Source organism: Phodopus roborovskii, unplaced genomic scaffold (assembly GCF_943737965.1).
Source record: "Phodopus roborovskii unplaced genomic scaffold, PHOROB, whole genome shotgun sequence".
Classification (NCBI taxonomy): domain Eukaryota; kingdom Metazoa; phylum Chordata; class Mammalia; order Rodentia; family Cricetidae; genus Phodopus; species Phodopus roborovskii.
This window is the reverse complement of record NW_026126514.1, coordinates 6,862,855-6,878,049: the sequence shown is the minus strand read 5'-3', so window position 1 is coordinate 6,878,049 and position 15,195 is coordinate 6,862,855. Positions and strand designations below refer to the sequence as shown.

The 15,195-nt window shown below is 40.3% G+C and overlaps 1 protein-coding gene across 1 annotated transcript in view; it reads left to right on the top strand.

Moving 5' to 3' along the window:
• The window catches only part of Slc25a21 (solute carrier family 25 member 21), a 466,934-nt gene that overhangs the window by 447,225 nt on the left and 4,514 nt on the right, over positions 1–15,195 (top strand). Inside the window, exon 8 of the mRNA XM_051195877.1 lies at positions 14,957–15,138. Coding sequence (XP_051051834.1) covers positions 14,957–15,138 — 182 coding nt within the window. The remainder of the gene's footprint in view (positions 1–14,956; positions 15,139–15,195) is intronic.

The following is a 15,195-nucleotide window of genomic DNA, read 5'->3' as shown; positions in this document are numbered from 1 at the left end:
GGTTCCACTGTCAGACAGAGAAACTAGGATACAAGGAGGATTCTAATAGATTCATACAAGGTCCCTCACAGAAGGGGAAAGAAACAGATCTTCTGAGAATATTGGGAGGGTGCAGTGAGTGGAGAGGGGACTAGGAGAAAGAGAAGGGGAGGAGAGGAGAGCATGTGGGACTAGGAAGATTGAGTCAGGGCTTGTTCTTTATATTGGACAAAGCCATTTTGAGAATTAAAATAAACAATATACAAAGTAGTTTATAAATGTTAAGATGCCATAAAAGTGTTAAGTGTGGTGGTACTGATGACGGCAATAGGAAGCAGGAGAGAGGGTGGCAGCTGTGATGAATGCAGTTGCAAGTAGAATTACATGAGCAACTTTTCCCTAGGACTATTCTTTCTGCACTTAAATGAACACTGTGTTTTCCTTGCCTAGAACAAAGTCATTGATTTTATGTGCTCTGTAATCTAAGCCTGACTCAAAACTGGGAAACCAGTATTCTTTAAATTTAAACCATAATAAATCAATCCTTTGTGAAGGGGAAGGTATGATAATCATTAAAACATGTTGAAGAACGTCATCGAGTTGTTATAAACTATGATGAAGAGGTGGTGCTCCTTGAAGGCATTATCCCATCTTTGCTGTAGGCTGTCTTTTGCCATTCACTTTGGACAGTTTGTTTACAGGGCTATTGTTTCAATTCCCTCAGCCAGCAATTGGTCATTCTCTTGTTCCAAGGGAATTTGAGATTTCATCAACTCTGACTGGCATGAGATATTTCTAGATTTTTCTTTAATTTTTTTAATCTCTAATGCCTTGCAGAATTTTTCCATCTTCAAAGCATTTGCTTTTGCAAGAAACAGTTCATAATGATTAACTCTGGGAGTAAAAATTGAGAGGTGTGTGTGTGTGTGTGTGTGTGAGAGAGAGAGAGAGAGAGAGAGAGAGAGCATTGAATATGAGAATGTAAGTGGCAGTGTGGAGGAAGTCCTTTCTATACACTCTCCTGAACTGTTGAAAGCTTTTGCATTTAGTGTGTATTAATTTTATAATAGAAATAAATCAATAAAATTTTAATAGAACCTTGTAAAACAGATTGCCCAAGTCACTTTGGAACATTTTAATCAATTATAAAAGATGTCTGCAGAGGTAAAGTAAGAATTGCAGACACCAAACCCAGTTAATTCAGGTCAGATACCCAAGCCATCAGCTGTTTAGCTAGCTCTTCAAGTTGGTTTTCTTTGGTACATACATTTCCCAAATATCGTTACCCTGACTTTTTACTCCATTTTACTGTTAATTCACTTTTTTTAGACTTTATTATTTCACCTGATTCTTATCATGATAACTCATTTTCCCCTAAGGAACCAAGTGGGTAATTTGAACTCAAAAGTGAAGGTTACTGTCATAATTCATCTGAGCCAGGGATCAAAACTCTGCACTATACCTGTAATGCCCTAGCTCCTAACTCTGTGTTTCATATTTGTATTTTGTTGAACATAAACTAGCTCTTAAAATAGTTATAACATTTACAAGCTAGAGAGCTGGTTCAATGGTTAAGAGCACTTCCTGCTCTCACAGAAAACCCCAGGTTAATCCCCAGCACCCATGTCAGACAGCTCACAATCACCTGTTAACTTCAGGTCTCAGGTGATCAGATGCCACTTGCCTCCTTGAGTACCTGCACAACCCTTGCACATAGACATGCACACACACACACAGACACACACAGTGTGTGTGTGTGTCTGTGTGTGTGTGTGTCTGTGTCTGTGTGTGTCTGTGTGTGTGTGTGTCTGTGTGTGTGTGTGCTTTAAAAATGAAATTTTTAAATTTGGTTGTAACATTTTTAAATTTTTCTAAAATTTTTTAGCGAGTAAAGTAGCCAAATGTCAGATAATATAACTAAATTCTTCTTCTTCATTTGGACCTGAAGCCTGGTCCTCCTCCTTCACACCCACACTCTGTAATCCTCAGACAGAAAACTACAAACGTAATCTGGGAGACCAGACATTACCAATGGGAAATGATGCTACTCCATCAGGTTTGTTTCCAGGAGCCAGCATTAGTGTTGTATAGGGAGTAGCTGCTTTGAATAGTAACTGACCACAGAACTCAGTTAATGGGGCATTCATTCACATCTTGCAGAAATGAAACAGAATGCCAGCATGAAGAACTATTCCTTCCTCCCCAGAAAGAGGCCATCACTTCTCATATAAAGCCCACTAGAAACAAATATTAATTAACTTAAATACTAACATGTTTTTCAAATGTCTACAGGAGTAAGTTTTCATTGTGAAAAAAAAATCTTCCATCCCCACTCCAGACTGGGAATCTTCACAATATATATTATTTTTTGTGTTGACACACAAATTAGAATCATAAGATTAAAGTATTCCATGCCTCTAATAATTTTGTTTTCTATTTCTATATTTGCTTCTCTTCATACATTTCCATAAGTAAAATAACAGTAGATATCACCATCTAAAAGTAATAGCTGTCGGAAATATTAAACTATGTTTTTAGTTTACATTCCAGCCAAGGATGTTTTCAGGTATTATGCCAAGACTAATAGACTTTTGTGTTAAATTCTGTCGTGATAAATTACATGTGTGGGTTTGAGAGAATACTTTTTCAACTATTCAATATTTCTTGCTTAATAAACCATTTAGGCCTATCCCCATAGTCCTTTAACTAGGGACAGCATTAAGTCAAGCAAATTTTGTTTCCTTCCAAGATAACAGTCACAGAAGACTGCCTTCTAGGGAAACAAGTGTTTTTCTCTTCTTTTTAATATCTACTTTGTTTTGTGAGTCCTTTAGAAAGTCTAAGAGCAATGTGCAACATCCTTCATTTTATCAGAAGAAGTGTGCACTGTCACTGGCTGCATGATTGAGAACCACTTCTTTCCCTGAGGTGTGCACTGAGCTGAGTGGGAAATACACATTTGGGGTCAAGTGGAGAACTTAGACTGAGCTGTATTTTGTATTTGTATTTTGAAAGGAAGAATCTCAATAGAATTAGGTCATAGTGGAGTTTAATTTATGACAGTTCCTTCCTCTGATTCTGTCTCACTTGATCATCGGTCTTATCAACCATGCAGCAATGGGAAAGGCAGGGCATTCAAGTTTCATTAAGAACAACCCTCCTTTCAATGAACCACTTGGGGGAAACTACAAATACATAGTTTCTATGAAATTCCAGGATATGTGACAAGATTCTGCGGTAGAAGAATATCTTTCATTGGCAGTTTTGACAGACTCCCTGGAGTGTGTGTGTTGGGGGAGAGGGGAAGGAAAAGGCAGAGAGGAAGGGGCACAGATTCAGACAGTTTCTTAAATAAACGTCAGGCAAAATTTTTCCAGTCAGGCACCACCCAAGTGGATGGAAATGAAGTACGGGTAACCTAGATTCTCAGTGAATCCATTCTGTTTGTGCATTCCACAAGTATTAGTGGCCCCATCCACCCTGTGCCAGTCATCATCTTTCTATGTACCTCCACTGCCTCTGTCTTAGTGGGCTTTATAGTCTAGTAGAAGAAAATGACAATAAACCAGTCATCTGATGAACTGAATCTGCACAGTTGTGGTAAGTGCCATGAAGACAGCTACAAAATTGTGAAAGTTGACAAGGACTCAAATCTCAACCCATGGTAGAGTAGGGTTATTTAAGAACAGTGTGCACTCCGGGAGAATGTCAGTGTGGTATATGACTGTGACTATGGAATATGACAGTAAACAGTGTGCTGTTGCTTTGAATATGCCCAAAGATTAAACTTTCACAGGATATTGTTCTACTTGTATGACACACAAAAACACAGCTTGAATTGAATTAAATCATGCTCTAGGACATAATGAATGAACTACATATACTCTAGACACAATACCACACTGCCAAAATATCCAACTTTTGGCTTTGTTGACACAGATGGTAGAATGTGAAATGAACAAATCTGTCCTCATATTGATTACTTCCTTAACATGTATTGATTCTCATCATCCACCCACACTACCTGATCTGGTCCCCTTGTGTTAATGAATCATTACTTTCAAGGATTTGTAAATATCGGATGCTACTTTTTGCAAAATTCAAAAAAAAAATATTTGCAAGACAAAAAAAAAGGAAGGAAGGAAAAGAAAAAAGAAACAGTGTGCATACTTGAGCTCAAGATGAGGATTAGCCAGGCAAAATGAAGAGAAAGAGCACGCTAGACTGAATAAACACCATGTGACTGCTCTAAAGCAGAAAGGGACTCAGGGTCCTGGGAGGGGCTGGAGCTCCAGGGCAGTTGGTATGTAGAAGATCAGGGAGGTAGAACCTGCCAAAGTTAACTTGACTGGAACATTTTAGATATTTAGTTTTAAGATAGTTTCCTCCTCTTAAATACTTTGATTAGAGGTGTATCAAACATACTATGTTATCTAAGTGAGTATGGGAATTTTCATGTACAAAAATACAGAAGATGGATCTCAAGGAAAGAATTCAAAGACTGGTGGGTTTTTGAGATGGGGTTTCTCTGTGTAACTGCCCTGGCTGTCCTGGAACTCGCTCTGTAGACCAGGCTGCCTTTGAACTCACAGAGTTCTTCCTGTCTCTGCCTCCAGAGTGCTGGGATTAAAGGTGTGCACCACCACCACTGCCCAGCTAAATTCAAAGACTTCTACTTGATTGAGTGTCTGCCTAACCAAGCATCTCAGTCTGGTCCCTGCCTTGACAGCAACCTTTAGAATTTTGTTTTGGGACTTCTGGTTGGCTAGTTTTCCTTGGAGTCAGTGTTTACACTGAGGTAACGAACAGACAAAGCATGCCAAAACAAAAAACCCAACTGGCTTCCAAGTATAAACACTGAACTTCTAATTTGTATGGTAATACCCAAAGACTTAATTGGCTCTCAGAAGGTATTATCTAACCATGTAAATGTATGGGTAACACGTAATTACAAATAACATATTGTGTATGAAACTTACAAAGAGCAATCAAATGATAACTGTTATGCTTAAATAATAAATCATTTTGACATTTTGTACATTTTGTGATTTGAGTTAAGTGGCTAAGGCCTTGAAAATTATTTTACATTTTAGAACACTTTAAAGAGCAGATAGCTTAGCAGGGGAAAGGAATTTTCATGGCTATTTTCTGAATGGCTACATTTAGACGCGGAGCTCTTAACAGGACTTTGATTTCCTTCCAAAAGTCGGAGCCCTGCAAGGATAGAATCTTGGGAATACTCCACATGCCTTAAAGAATGCTTATCAATTAAACCATCTCGTTTTAGTTTCGTGACCTTTTGTGGAGTGAGGAGCTAGCATTTCCCCCAACTTATCTCACATGAAGAGAAAACAAACACTCTAATAGATTCTTCTGATAGCTGTCAAGTGGAAACAACTGTATTTTTTTAATTAAGCTTCAATAGCAGGTATTTTAACTGAGGACAAAACAGCATGATGCCATGACATCAGGGAAAAATGCTTTTGTCAAAGTTTGTGAACAATACAACAAAAGAAAGCAAAGGTCAGTAAGGATGGAAGAATGATGGAATACTAACTACTCCTTGTCAACTTGAACCCATGAAGACTAACAACATCTACAATACAAATCCCTTCTACAAAAAGAAAGAAGTTCACTCACACAGGCTGCTTGCTCCTCGTTCAGTTACCAGGAGACAACTGTGATTTCAACACACCACATCATTTTCATGGCCTCTGTTGCCAGCTGTGGGGAAGGCAATGATGAGCTGCTATTATTTGCCTTGTGGTTGTGACCAGGTGCTTAACCAATGTGTATATGTACCTCCTTGTGATTTGCTTCTGAACCTGTGGCCCTTTGTTTACTATGTCTTCATACAGGAGAGCTAAAGCATTGATTAGACATCTATGATGTGCCAGGCCTAGAATATGAAGATAAATGTGACATGCATATGCCTTTCCCTTAAAAGTTTCCAAAAATGCTCCCCCAAAGAGTCTGGTGCACATTTCTACAAACTTCTATTAGATTTGAATCCAGACAATCAAAGGCCCATGCTCATACCACTAGCCATTTTTCTGTCTACCTCTTCAAACGTGTGGTTACAACAATGCTTGGGTCTTCTTTATTTAGATTTTATTTGTAATTCTTCAGCTACATTCCCAATGGTGTGGTCCTCTGTCCAGGTTTTCTCTTCCCATTATAAGGTGTATCCAACTTGTCTGTGTCAGAATTAAACACATATGAATATGTATGACCTGAACATACATCTTTTTTGATTATCATTTTTAAATTTTTGTACAGGTATATGATATCTTCTTTTTATCAAATCCAACTTCCCTACAAATTCCTCTCCTATTCCTCCTACTGCTTTTTCCTACAAGCTTCTCGAACATTTTTTAAAATTTTATTAAAATAAAATTACATAAATTTTCCCCTCCCTTTCCTCCCTTCAACTCCTACCAGGTCACCCTCCTTCTAATTTCTCCCATGTCTCCCTTTACTCCCTTGCAAGTTGATTATTTTTTTCTTTTTTTTTTTTTATTTAATTTTATATAACAAAGTCCAATTAAATGAAAACAAACATTTATACACAATATTTGGGAATTTGGGCGTCGTTCTTTCCAAACTACTTCCTGCTGGTAAGGGGCAGATATCCTAGCTGTAGTCTGTAGGGCTGTTTTGTCCAGCTGTTTGGAATGTAGGATCAGCTTGTACTCTGTTTCAAGTATAAATATGCAAGTAATAACCCATTGAGTCTGTTTAGTGTTGCTTGCATGCCTATGATTTCAGGGCTGACCATTTGGTATTGGGAACCTATTAGGGACTCATCCCTGGGAAAGACTAATTCTGCATCTTCCATCATTTACTACTTGCCTGTAGTTCTCTGTCTAGGCACATGAGATTTCATCATTCCACATTAGCTTGTCTATTGGCATTGTCAACTTCCAGGTCTCCACATTGTGGAGGGATCATGAGTGTAGCTTCCCTGCCAGTTTTGGAAGACACAATCTTACAGCAGAGTTCCTGGTCCCCTAGTTCTTAAAATATTTCTGGCCCCTCCTCCATGATGTTCCTTGAGCCACAAGGGTCATATTTTAGGTATACCCATAGAGGTTGGGCACCCCACAATCACTGCATTTTGACCAGTTATTATTTTTCTGTAATGATTTCCATTGGCTTCAAATGGAAGGTTCTTTGATAAGAGCTAGAAATAATTTTTTAAAACCCACTGAGTCATGAGTGAATACCATCTTGGTAGCTTCTCAGAAGCCACATCCCTAACAAAATCTAACTCTCCCTCTTCCAGAAGCAATCAGTTGCCAGTAGCTCCTCAATATGGCCAGAATTCCATCCATGCTGGCATTTTAGTTGGCATTGTCCTATGTAGGTCTTGTGCAAGCAAGCCATAGCCATTATGAGTTTGTATGCAATGGCACTGTCATGTTCAGTAAATATGTTTTGATGAAGTCATCCATTGCCTCTGGTTCTTATCATCTTTCTGTCCCTTCTTTCACAGTCACCCCCTGAGCCTTGCAAGGATGGAATATGATAGAGATGTCCCATTCAAACCTTAGCACTTCATAGTCTCTTTTTCTCTACACACTGACCACTTATGGGTCTCTGGATGAATCACCATCTACTGTACAAAGCATCTTCTCTGATGCACTAATCTATAGGTATAAAAAGGAATTTTGGAGAAGTTTATTACTTTAGCAAAATAATAATAATAGGTTCTCTGTTAGTACCTCTGACCTAAATAGCCATGTTGTTGTTTCTTTGTTTTAATTTTTAGGGTTTTTTTCCCAGTTAAGGTACCAGGAATGCATTGCATCTTGATGGCTGATTTTAAATCCAATGTAAAATGGTTGATTAGGTCCATAACATTCAAGCCACTTCTGCATATTGACATATCTTGCTTAGCCAGTTGTTATTGTAGCTTGAAAGGTTTATAAATATTTAAAACTGTTGGTTATTTTTTTCTCCTATAGCATTGTGCAATGGCACCTCCTAGCACCGTAAAAGCTATTCAGTAGGAATGAGGTGTCCAGGCCAATTCAATACACTCTTGATTTTTCCATGACCTGTGACTCAAGTAAGTGGTCTTGTCTTAGTTAGGGTTACTATTGCTGTGAAGAGACACCATGACCATTGCATTTTTATAAATGAAAAAACATTTAGTTGGGGTGGCTTCCATTTTCAGAGGTTTAGTCCATTATAATGTGACATGGTGGTATGCAGGCAGACATAGTGATGGAGAAGGAGCTGAAAGTCTTAACCAGCAGACAACAGGAAGTGAACTGAGTATCACACTGAATGTAGCTTGAGCAAAGGAGGCCTCAAAGCACACCCCCACAGTGACACACTTCCTCTGACAAGGCCACACCTACTTCAACAAAGCCACACCTCTAATAGTGCCACTCCCTATTATCTTATGGGAGCCAATTAAATTCAAATTATCACAGGTCTCTCCAGCAATGGAGTCTTACAACTGAGTTTTGGAGGTTAATCAAGAACAATAGCAATAATGTGTGACATTTGCACCCATGGATCCAAACTGACCCATAACTTAAAAAGAGATAACCCATACCTGTTAGTAGGATTTTTGTTTGATAGCCTATGAGCCTATGATGTCTGGTGTAGATTGTCCCCTGTTTTAGAGTAACTCCACTTACATTCCTTTTGTGTTTTGGTGAACTTCTACTAAACATAGGTTTTATATAAAATTTTCAAAAGTCTTAAATATTAGTTCTCTGTAGTGGGATATTGACTTTGTCTCCTTCTGTGGCACTGACCATTGGGGGCTGGGGAGATAGCTCAGCAAGGCTAGGCTCACAACCATCTGTAATGAGCTCTGGTGCCCTCTTCTGCCTGCAGTTCTCCTCCCATATTCTACTCCATTTAATCATTCCTATTATATTATTTCCTTTCCCATTTTATACTACCTTTGTTCTTTTCCCCCTTCCCCTGAGATCTTCCCTCATGGCCCTTTCCTTGTTTCCTGCCTTCTGTGGATACTCTAATTTAAACACATGTATTTAAAGATTCACATCTAACATACTTTTCTTAATACATAGAAACCATACAGAGATGGATTATGGAAAGATTTGTTGGAGACGGGAATTGAAAAAGGAGGGGGAAAATTCTATGTTTCCTTATATCAAGACTGGCATATATGTGACTTTTATGGAAATCAACAACTTCAGATTACATCAAGTCATATTTAACATGTGCATTTGACTAAATTTAGAAATCCATGTTTACTACAGCCTCAAAGAAATAAAAGCCTGCTTCATAGCATCCTTCAGCTATTGCTTCCAAATAGCAAGTCATAAACTAAATATGAAACTGAGTTCTTCAAAGAAGCACTCTAGTGATACTCAAAAGTCACATGACTTCTCAGAGCACTGCTTTTCTTGATATGTTACCAAGAGAAATTAAATGGTGGCCACTGTGAGGGACAGAGAAAGGGTAACGTGAGATGGCATAGGTGGGAAGGTTCCCAGACCAGATTTCAGGACTGACCTCCCGAGTCCCTTAAATGGAAAGTCACACCGCTGTACTCTGCTCAACTCTGCTTTTTGCCCTAGTCCTCACTAGTAAAAAGTTCCTGCCCTCCCATCTTCCTTAACCCCTCCTTCTGGCAGGAGGAGGAATGTGGAATGTCTTCTAAAGCCGCCAGGACCTAATCACAAAGGTCTGTGAGATGGGCAGCAGTTCCCTGTTTATCAAGCCAGCAGCCAACTGGCCTGTTGCTGCACAGGGCATCAGAGCCCATGTCAGGGAAGGTTAAAGAGCAAGGGAATGACTCTTTTCATCAAGACACTTTAGCTCTGTGTTGTTGACCCAGTGCCATTGCTGTATACTGCTGATGTCCCTTTAGTTGTTGACTGCACAGTGTGGATTAGATGGTTACATTAATGGCAAGTATGTCATGTGTTGCTCATTAACTGCTTTGATTTGTAGGTCACAGTTCTGTTGACTCCTTTTGTGAAATTTTCATAGGTTGTAGAATATCACAGCTGACAATGCCTTGGAATCACTTAGTGTCTCTCAAGTCATGGAGTTTCTACAGTGAGCTTTTTTTGTCAAAGAAACTTATCATTTCAAGGAAGAGGAATTTGTAAACACATTTCTCAGCTCTGCCCCTGCCCCTGGACCTGAGTGTGACTGAAACAGCTACAAATTCTTATAAAAGATCTTGGTGTTAATTCTCAACATGGTACTTACTATTTAGCTGTGTGTCTTTGACAGGTGTCTCTGTGTTGGTGTCCTTGTCTGTAATGTGGAATGCTGACTTTAGCCCCTAAAATGTTCACAGGCAAATTAAATAATCAAAAAGTAGGCTGTCGAGGCTGGGAACTTAGGTCAGATAACTTGCTTAGCATTCATGAAGCACTGGTTGTGTACCCAGCACTACAGAGAAGAAGACCAGAGAAGGATGTGGCAGGTGTATAGCCACAGTATTGTGAGTTCATAGTGTCATCTGCTTAAATCAAATTGTCAGGACAGCATCGAAATTATGTAAACAAATACTCAACTATTGGTGTTTGTTTGTTTCTCTGTTTTGATTTTCAGGGCTTTCTGGATTTATTCACCTCCATAGTTGGGTTGGGGCCCAGAATCTTGCAAATGAATCTGAGGAATTAATGGAGGTCTATCTAGAGACTATAGACAGCCTTGACACACTCCTGAGTCAAGGAGCTCCCTTCAGCTTGGTTTTTCTTTATCCCTGGGCACTTAGCTTCACATGGGCACTAGTCCTCTCTAAACCACATCTCCCAAAGCTCATTTGAGTTCAATGAAGCAAACTTCTGTGTTGCTTACTTTCTCCTCTTTCCCAAGTTCTTAAGTTAAGAACTCCTTATTTTTCCAGGTGTGATGACACTTGCCTTTAATGCCAGTACCCAGGAGGCAGAGGCAGGCAAATATCTAAGTTCAAGATCAGTTTCGTCTACAGAACAAGTTCCAGGATGGCCAGATCTACACAGAGAAACTCTGTCTCAAAAACAAAATAAAACAAGAACAAAAACAAAATCTTATTTCCCAGTTATACCAGTAAAAAAGTAATGGTGCATAGTCTCTGTTCCCCATGCCTCTACTTGCCTGTTAGGTAACTTCAAAATACAATGTGAACTTGCCCTACCTTACAACTATCTTACAGGAATATCCACACTCAAAGACTAAGATTGGGCTTTCTGTATATCATCATCACTGACCTTGCCCTGAGACTATGAAGAAGTTGTCCATTGTAGCAGTTTGTGTAGGTTCGGCAGTGTTGTACTGGGAATTTTCATCTACACCATCCATTAGCCCTGGGTAGGCAAAGTCCATAATTCTAAGAAAATCTTTGGAGGGAAGTGTTTTAATCTAGCCACAAAGAATTTACCAGAATGCAAAAGAGAGGTGCGACCTGATGGATGATGGCCTCTGTGGATCTCTGACCACAACCAAACACAAGTGGGGCTTCCTGTCTCCATCATTCTCCTTGTTCCTTCCCCCCACTTCTGTTTTTGCCTGAAACCTCCCTCCTCCCCTTCCTCTCTTCCTCTTGTCTTTCTTTATAGTTCTACTCACAACAGTCCTCATACTGTCTTGTTTTATTAATTTATTTTTTACATTCCAATCCCAGTTGCCCCTTCCTCCTCTCTTCCTGCTCTCCTCACTCCTCTCCTCCTCCCATCTGCTCCACAAAGAGGGTAAGGCCTCCCCTAGGATGTCTACTAAGTCTGTCCCATCATCTAGTTGAGGCAGGACAAAGGCACCTCCACACCCCCACACCCCTGTGTCTAGGATGGGCAGGGTATCTCTCCATACAATCCTCATACTCTTTAAGTTACACTTACTTATTTACTTTGTGTATCTATACATGTGTGTGCACAGCACTCCTGTGGAGGACAGACAATGCAAAGAAGTGTAATGCATGTCTCTATGCTTTGTGGGTTCACAATCTGATGTGGAAGATAGATGTATGCAAAAATGAACAACACACAACATGGGTGAGAGAGGCAGTTGTGGTTGTCAGGAATAGAGAAGAAAAGTTCCTGATGAAGATATCCTGAAGTTTCTGGTGCATGGTGGTGTAGTGAAGGCATCAGAGGCAAGCTGAGAGTGCTGGCTGTGGTCCACCGACCCTAACCCGAATTAATCAGCACAAAGCAGATTATAAAGTCACAGGAACAGAATGGCCATGGATTCGGAAACCAACTGATGAGCGATGTTGTGACTGATCTTCCACTTTGCCTAAAAAAGCGCATCAAACTCACTGGTTTCCGTGTTGGGTTTTAATAGCTTTCGTATTCATCTACTTGTTTGTTTGTTTGTTTACTTATGTGGTGTGTGTATGTGTGTTGTGCATGGGAAGGTCAAAGAACAACTCTAAGGAGTCACCTTGTGACATCCAGAGTTCAAACCCAAGTTGTCAGGTTTGTGTGTGTGCAAGAGCCTCAGCCTGGTGGGCCATTGCACCAGCCCTGTGTAAAACCATTTTCAGCCTTCTTTCCAAAGAGGAAGGAGTCTGATCTGGGAAACTGAAATGGGCCTGAAGTGGGACCCAAACTTCACAGCAGTTTTTAGGAGCTTCTGTGGGTCTTATTTTTATGCCAGGGAATATACAAAAACATGGGTTTGACATGTACTCATGCCAATACACACACTGCTGGCCCAGAGGTCTCGGTGGTTTAGACTGCCACAGAGAGCTTCACTGGTGTCTTAGACTATCTTCCAATACAACCTCAGTCTTTGGCAAACAGATGAGGAGATGGGAGAGACCAGATGGTTAATGAGGTCCCCTGACCTTTCCAGTCAGCTATGCGCACAGATCATCATTTCTGCTGTCACCCAGAGTAGGGGAGAAAACAGATTTTAGCTATGTCCCAGGGATACTACAAGCAGCATCTTTTACAGGATGTTTTATGTCTTCAGAAAGCATGGATCCTGGGGCTGTAAGGAGGGGCACACTTGTGCCCAAGCACTTGCCCCCTGAGCTCTATGCCTAGAATCCACATAGTGAAAGGAGATAACCAAATCTGGAAAGTTGTCTTCTGACCTCCATACACTTGCCAGTGGGCTCACATGCACACACAAGCAAATAAGCAAATGTATAATATATACATATACATACATACATTTATAGAGAGAGAGAAGGAGAGAAAGGGAGAGAAAGAGAGAGAGAAAGAGAGAGAGAGAACATGGTTCATTCCAATGCTTTCTGCCAGTCTTATACAGCACTCAGAACACTTTGGCATCTACCACCACTTCTAAAAAAATGATATAGTGCATGAAAGATGTAGATGTTAAAAACTACCCTTTGTGCCCTGTGCTCTAAGGGGTTCAATGACTAGTCCATGGTCAGAAAACTTGAGCAGGTGCTAAATGTGCCCCCTCTGGAGCCCAGGTCCTGCTTCTGTGCAGTAATGCAGAAGGGCAGCATGAGGCATTTTTCTCTCCTTGTAAAAGAGAAAAACTGAGGATGGAGAATTATTTAAACACACCTCAGCCATTCTGCAGTCACTGCATTGTTTCTCCTCTAGAAACACCCTGTTGATTTTTAAATCCCCTTAAACCTCCCTGGCACCTGTATGGCCCCGATCCAAAAATTATTACCAAATCCCTTGCTCGTGCTTTTTATATTTAAGCTCGTAGGAGTCTCAGTGATTGTGCCTCCTGGTTTAGTTGAGAATTTAGGGGCCCCCAGAAGTTTCCTTCTTCTGTGGAAACTAGAGTCATGTAGAGCTCAGACCTCAATATAAGAATGTATTCATTCTCACCCACCCCTCGTTTTCTTAGCCAAGTATGCATGTGTATGAGAGTGAGCACGCACACACACACACACACACACACACGAGTAGTTCTGCTAGATTTTAAAAGGAAAAGTGTAATCACACAACCGTGTGCTATTCCCAGATGACAATGTCTCTGAAATATTAATGAAAAGAGTCAAAGGAAAGTTACATGGGGAGTTTGTCAGGGTTAGCTGCTCATGTGACCCGGTTTCTTTTTAGGGCAAACACTGAGGCTGCAAATATAATGAGAACTTCCCAGAAAATTCATTATAACAAAGCATAATTCAAGCTCTCTGGGAATAGAAATAGACCCAAGGAAAGTGACTCCCACATAAGACCTAATTAAATACTTTGATGTCAGAAAGCAAAGCAAGGAGGATTGGAAAGTCAAGTCAGACCAATATGTAGGGCCTACATTCACATGGGGAAAAAAGAAATAAATAGTTCCCATCCCCCTCCCTCTCTGCCTCTTTCTCTGTCTCTCCTCCTTCCATCTCTTCCCCACCCTTCTCTTCTTCCATGAAGGAAGAGTAAGATTCGGGAACAATGAGTTGTAAATTCTTCAGCCAATTAGCCCAGTGACTTACTACTGTTTCTAATGCACAGAATGTCACAGGCTGTTTTGCAGCCGCCCCAAGTCGGTTTGTTAATAACAGGAAGCTAGCACTTCTCAGTACAGTGGATCAAGCTACACGTGAAAATAAATGCAAAAAACCTGGAGGGGAATAGCAGCAGACCGAGAGTAGCCTTGATTTAATTTAACATTTGGGGTCCACACACATGAGCGTTTTAGTAGGCTTCATGGTGGAAGTTGCTGTCATTTGTAAAATATTCTGGCCAATTAGCTAATAGTGTGCTTGGATTTCTCCTGTTTTGATACAGTAATACTAAGTACATTGTGAAGCCCAATTATACAAATCATCCCCATATGCCGTACCAGTCTTTCTTTATGAACTGTGTTTATAAATCCTGTGTGAGGAAATGTGTACTTCAGCAATTTAGACCATGTGTAAAAACATAGCCAATGGGATTGTCAAGAAAACAAGTTCCAGTGTAGGAAATCCTAATGTGCTCGGCTGGAATAACAGGGGGGTGCCGGGAGGGCTATGGTGCCCGGAGGGAGGACGATGGTCTGCTCTCGGACTTGTCGCTTTGCAGTGTTTAACCAATTTAGGAACTTCCACTTCCCCTTCTGTTGTTTTATTCTTGTCTTTTAGGATCCAACCTTGGAGTTTTTGAGAAAATTTGGGATTGGTTTTCTCTCGGGGACAATAGGCTCCATCTTTAACATCCCCTTTGATGTTGCCAAGAGTAGGATCCAAGGGCCCCAGCCAGTTCCTGGAGAGATCAAGTACAGAAAGTGCCTTAAAACAATGGTGACGGTCTACCAGGAAGAAGGGTAACAGATTGTTGCTTCTATAAATGTGCAAGCCTCAAGGGTTGTTAGGACAGAGTT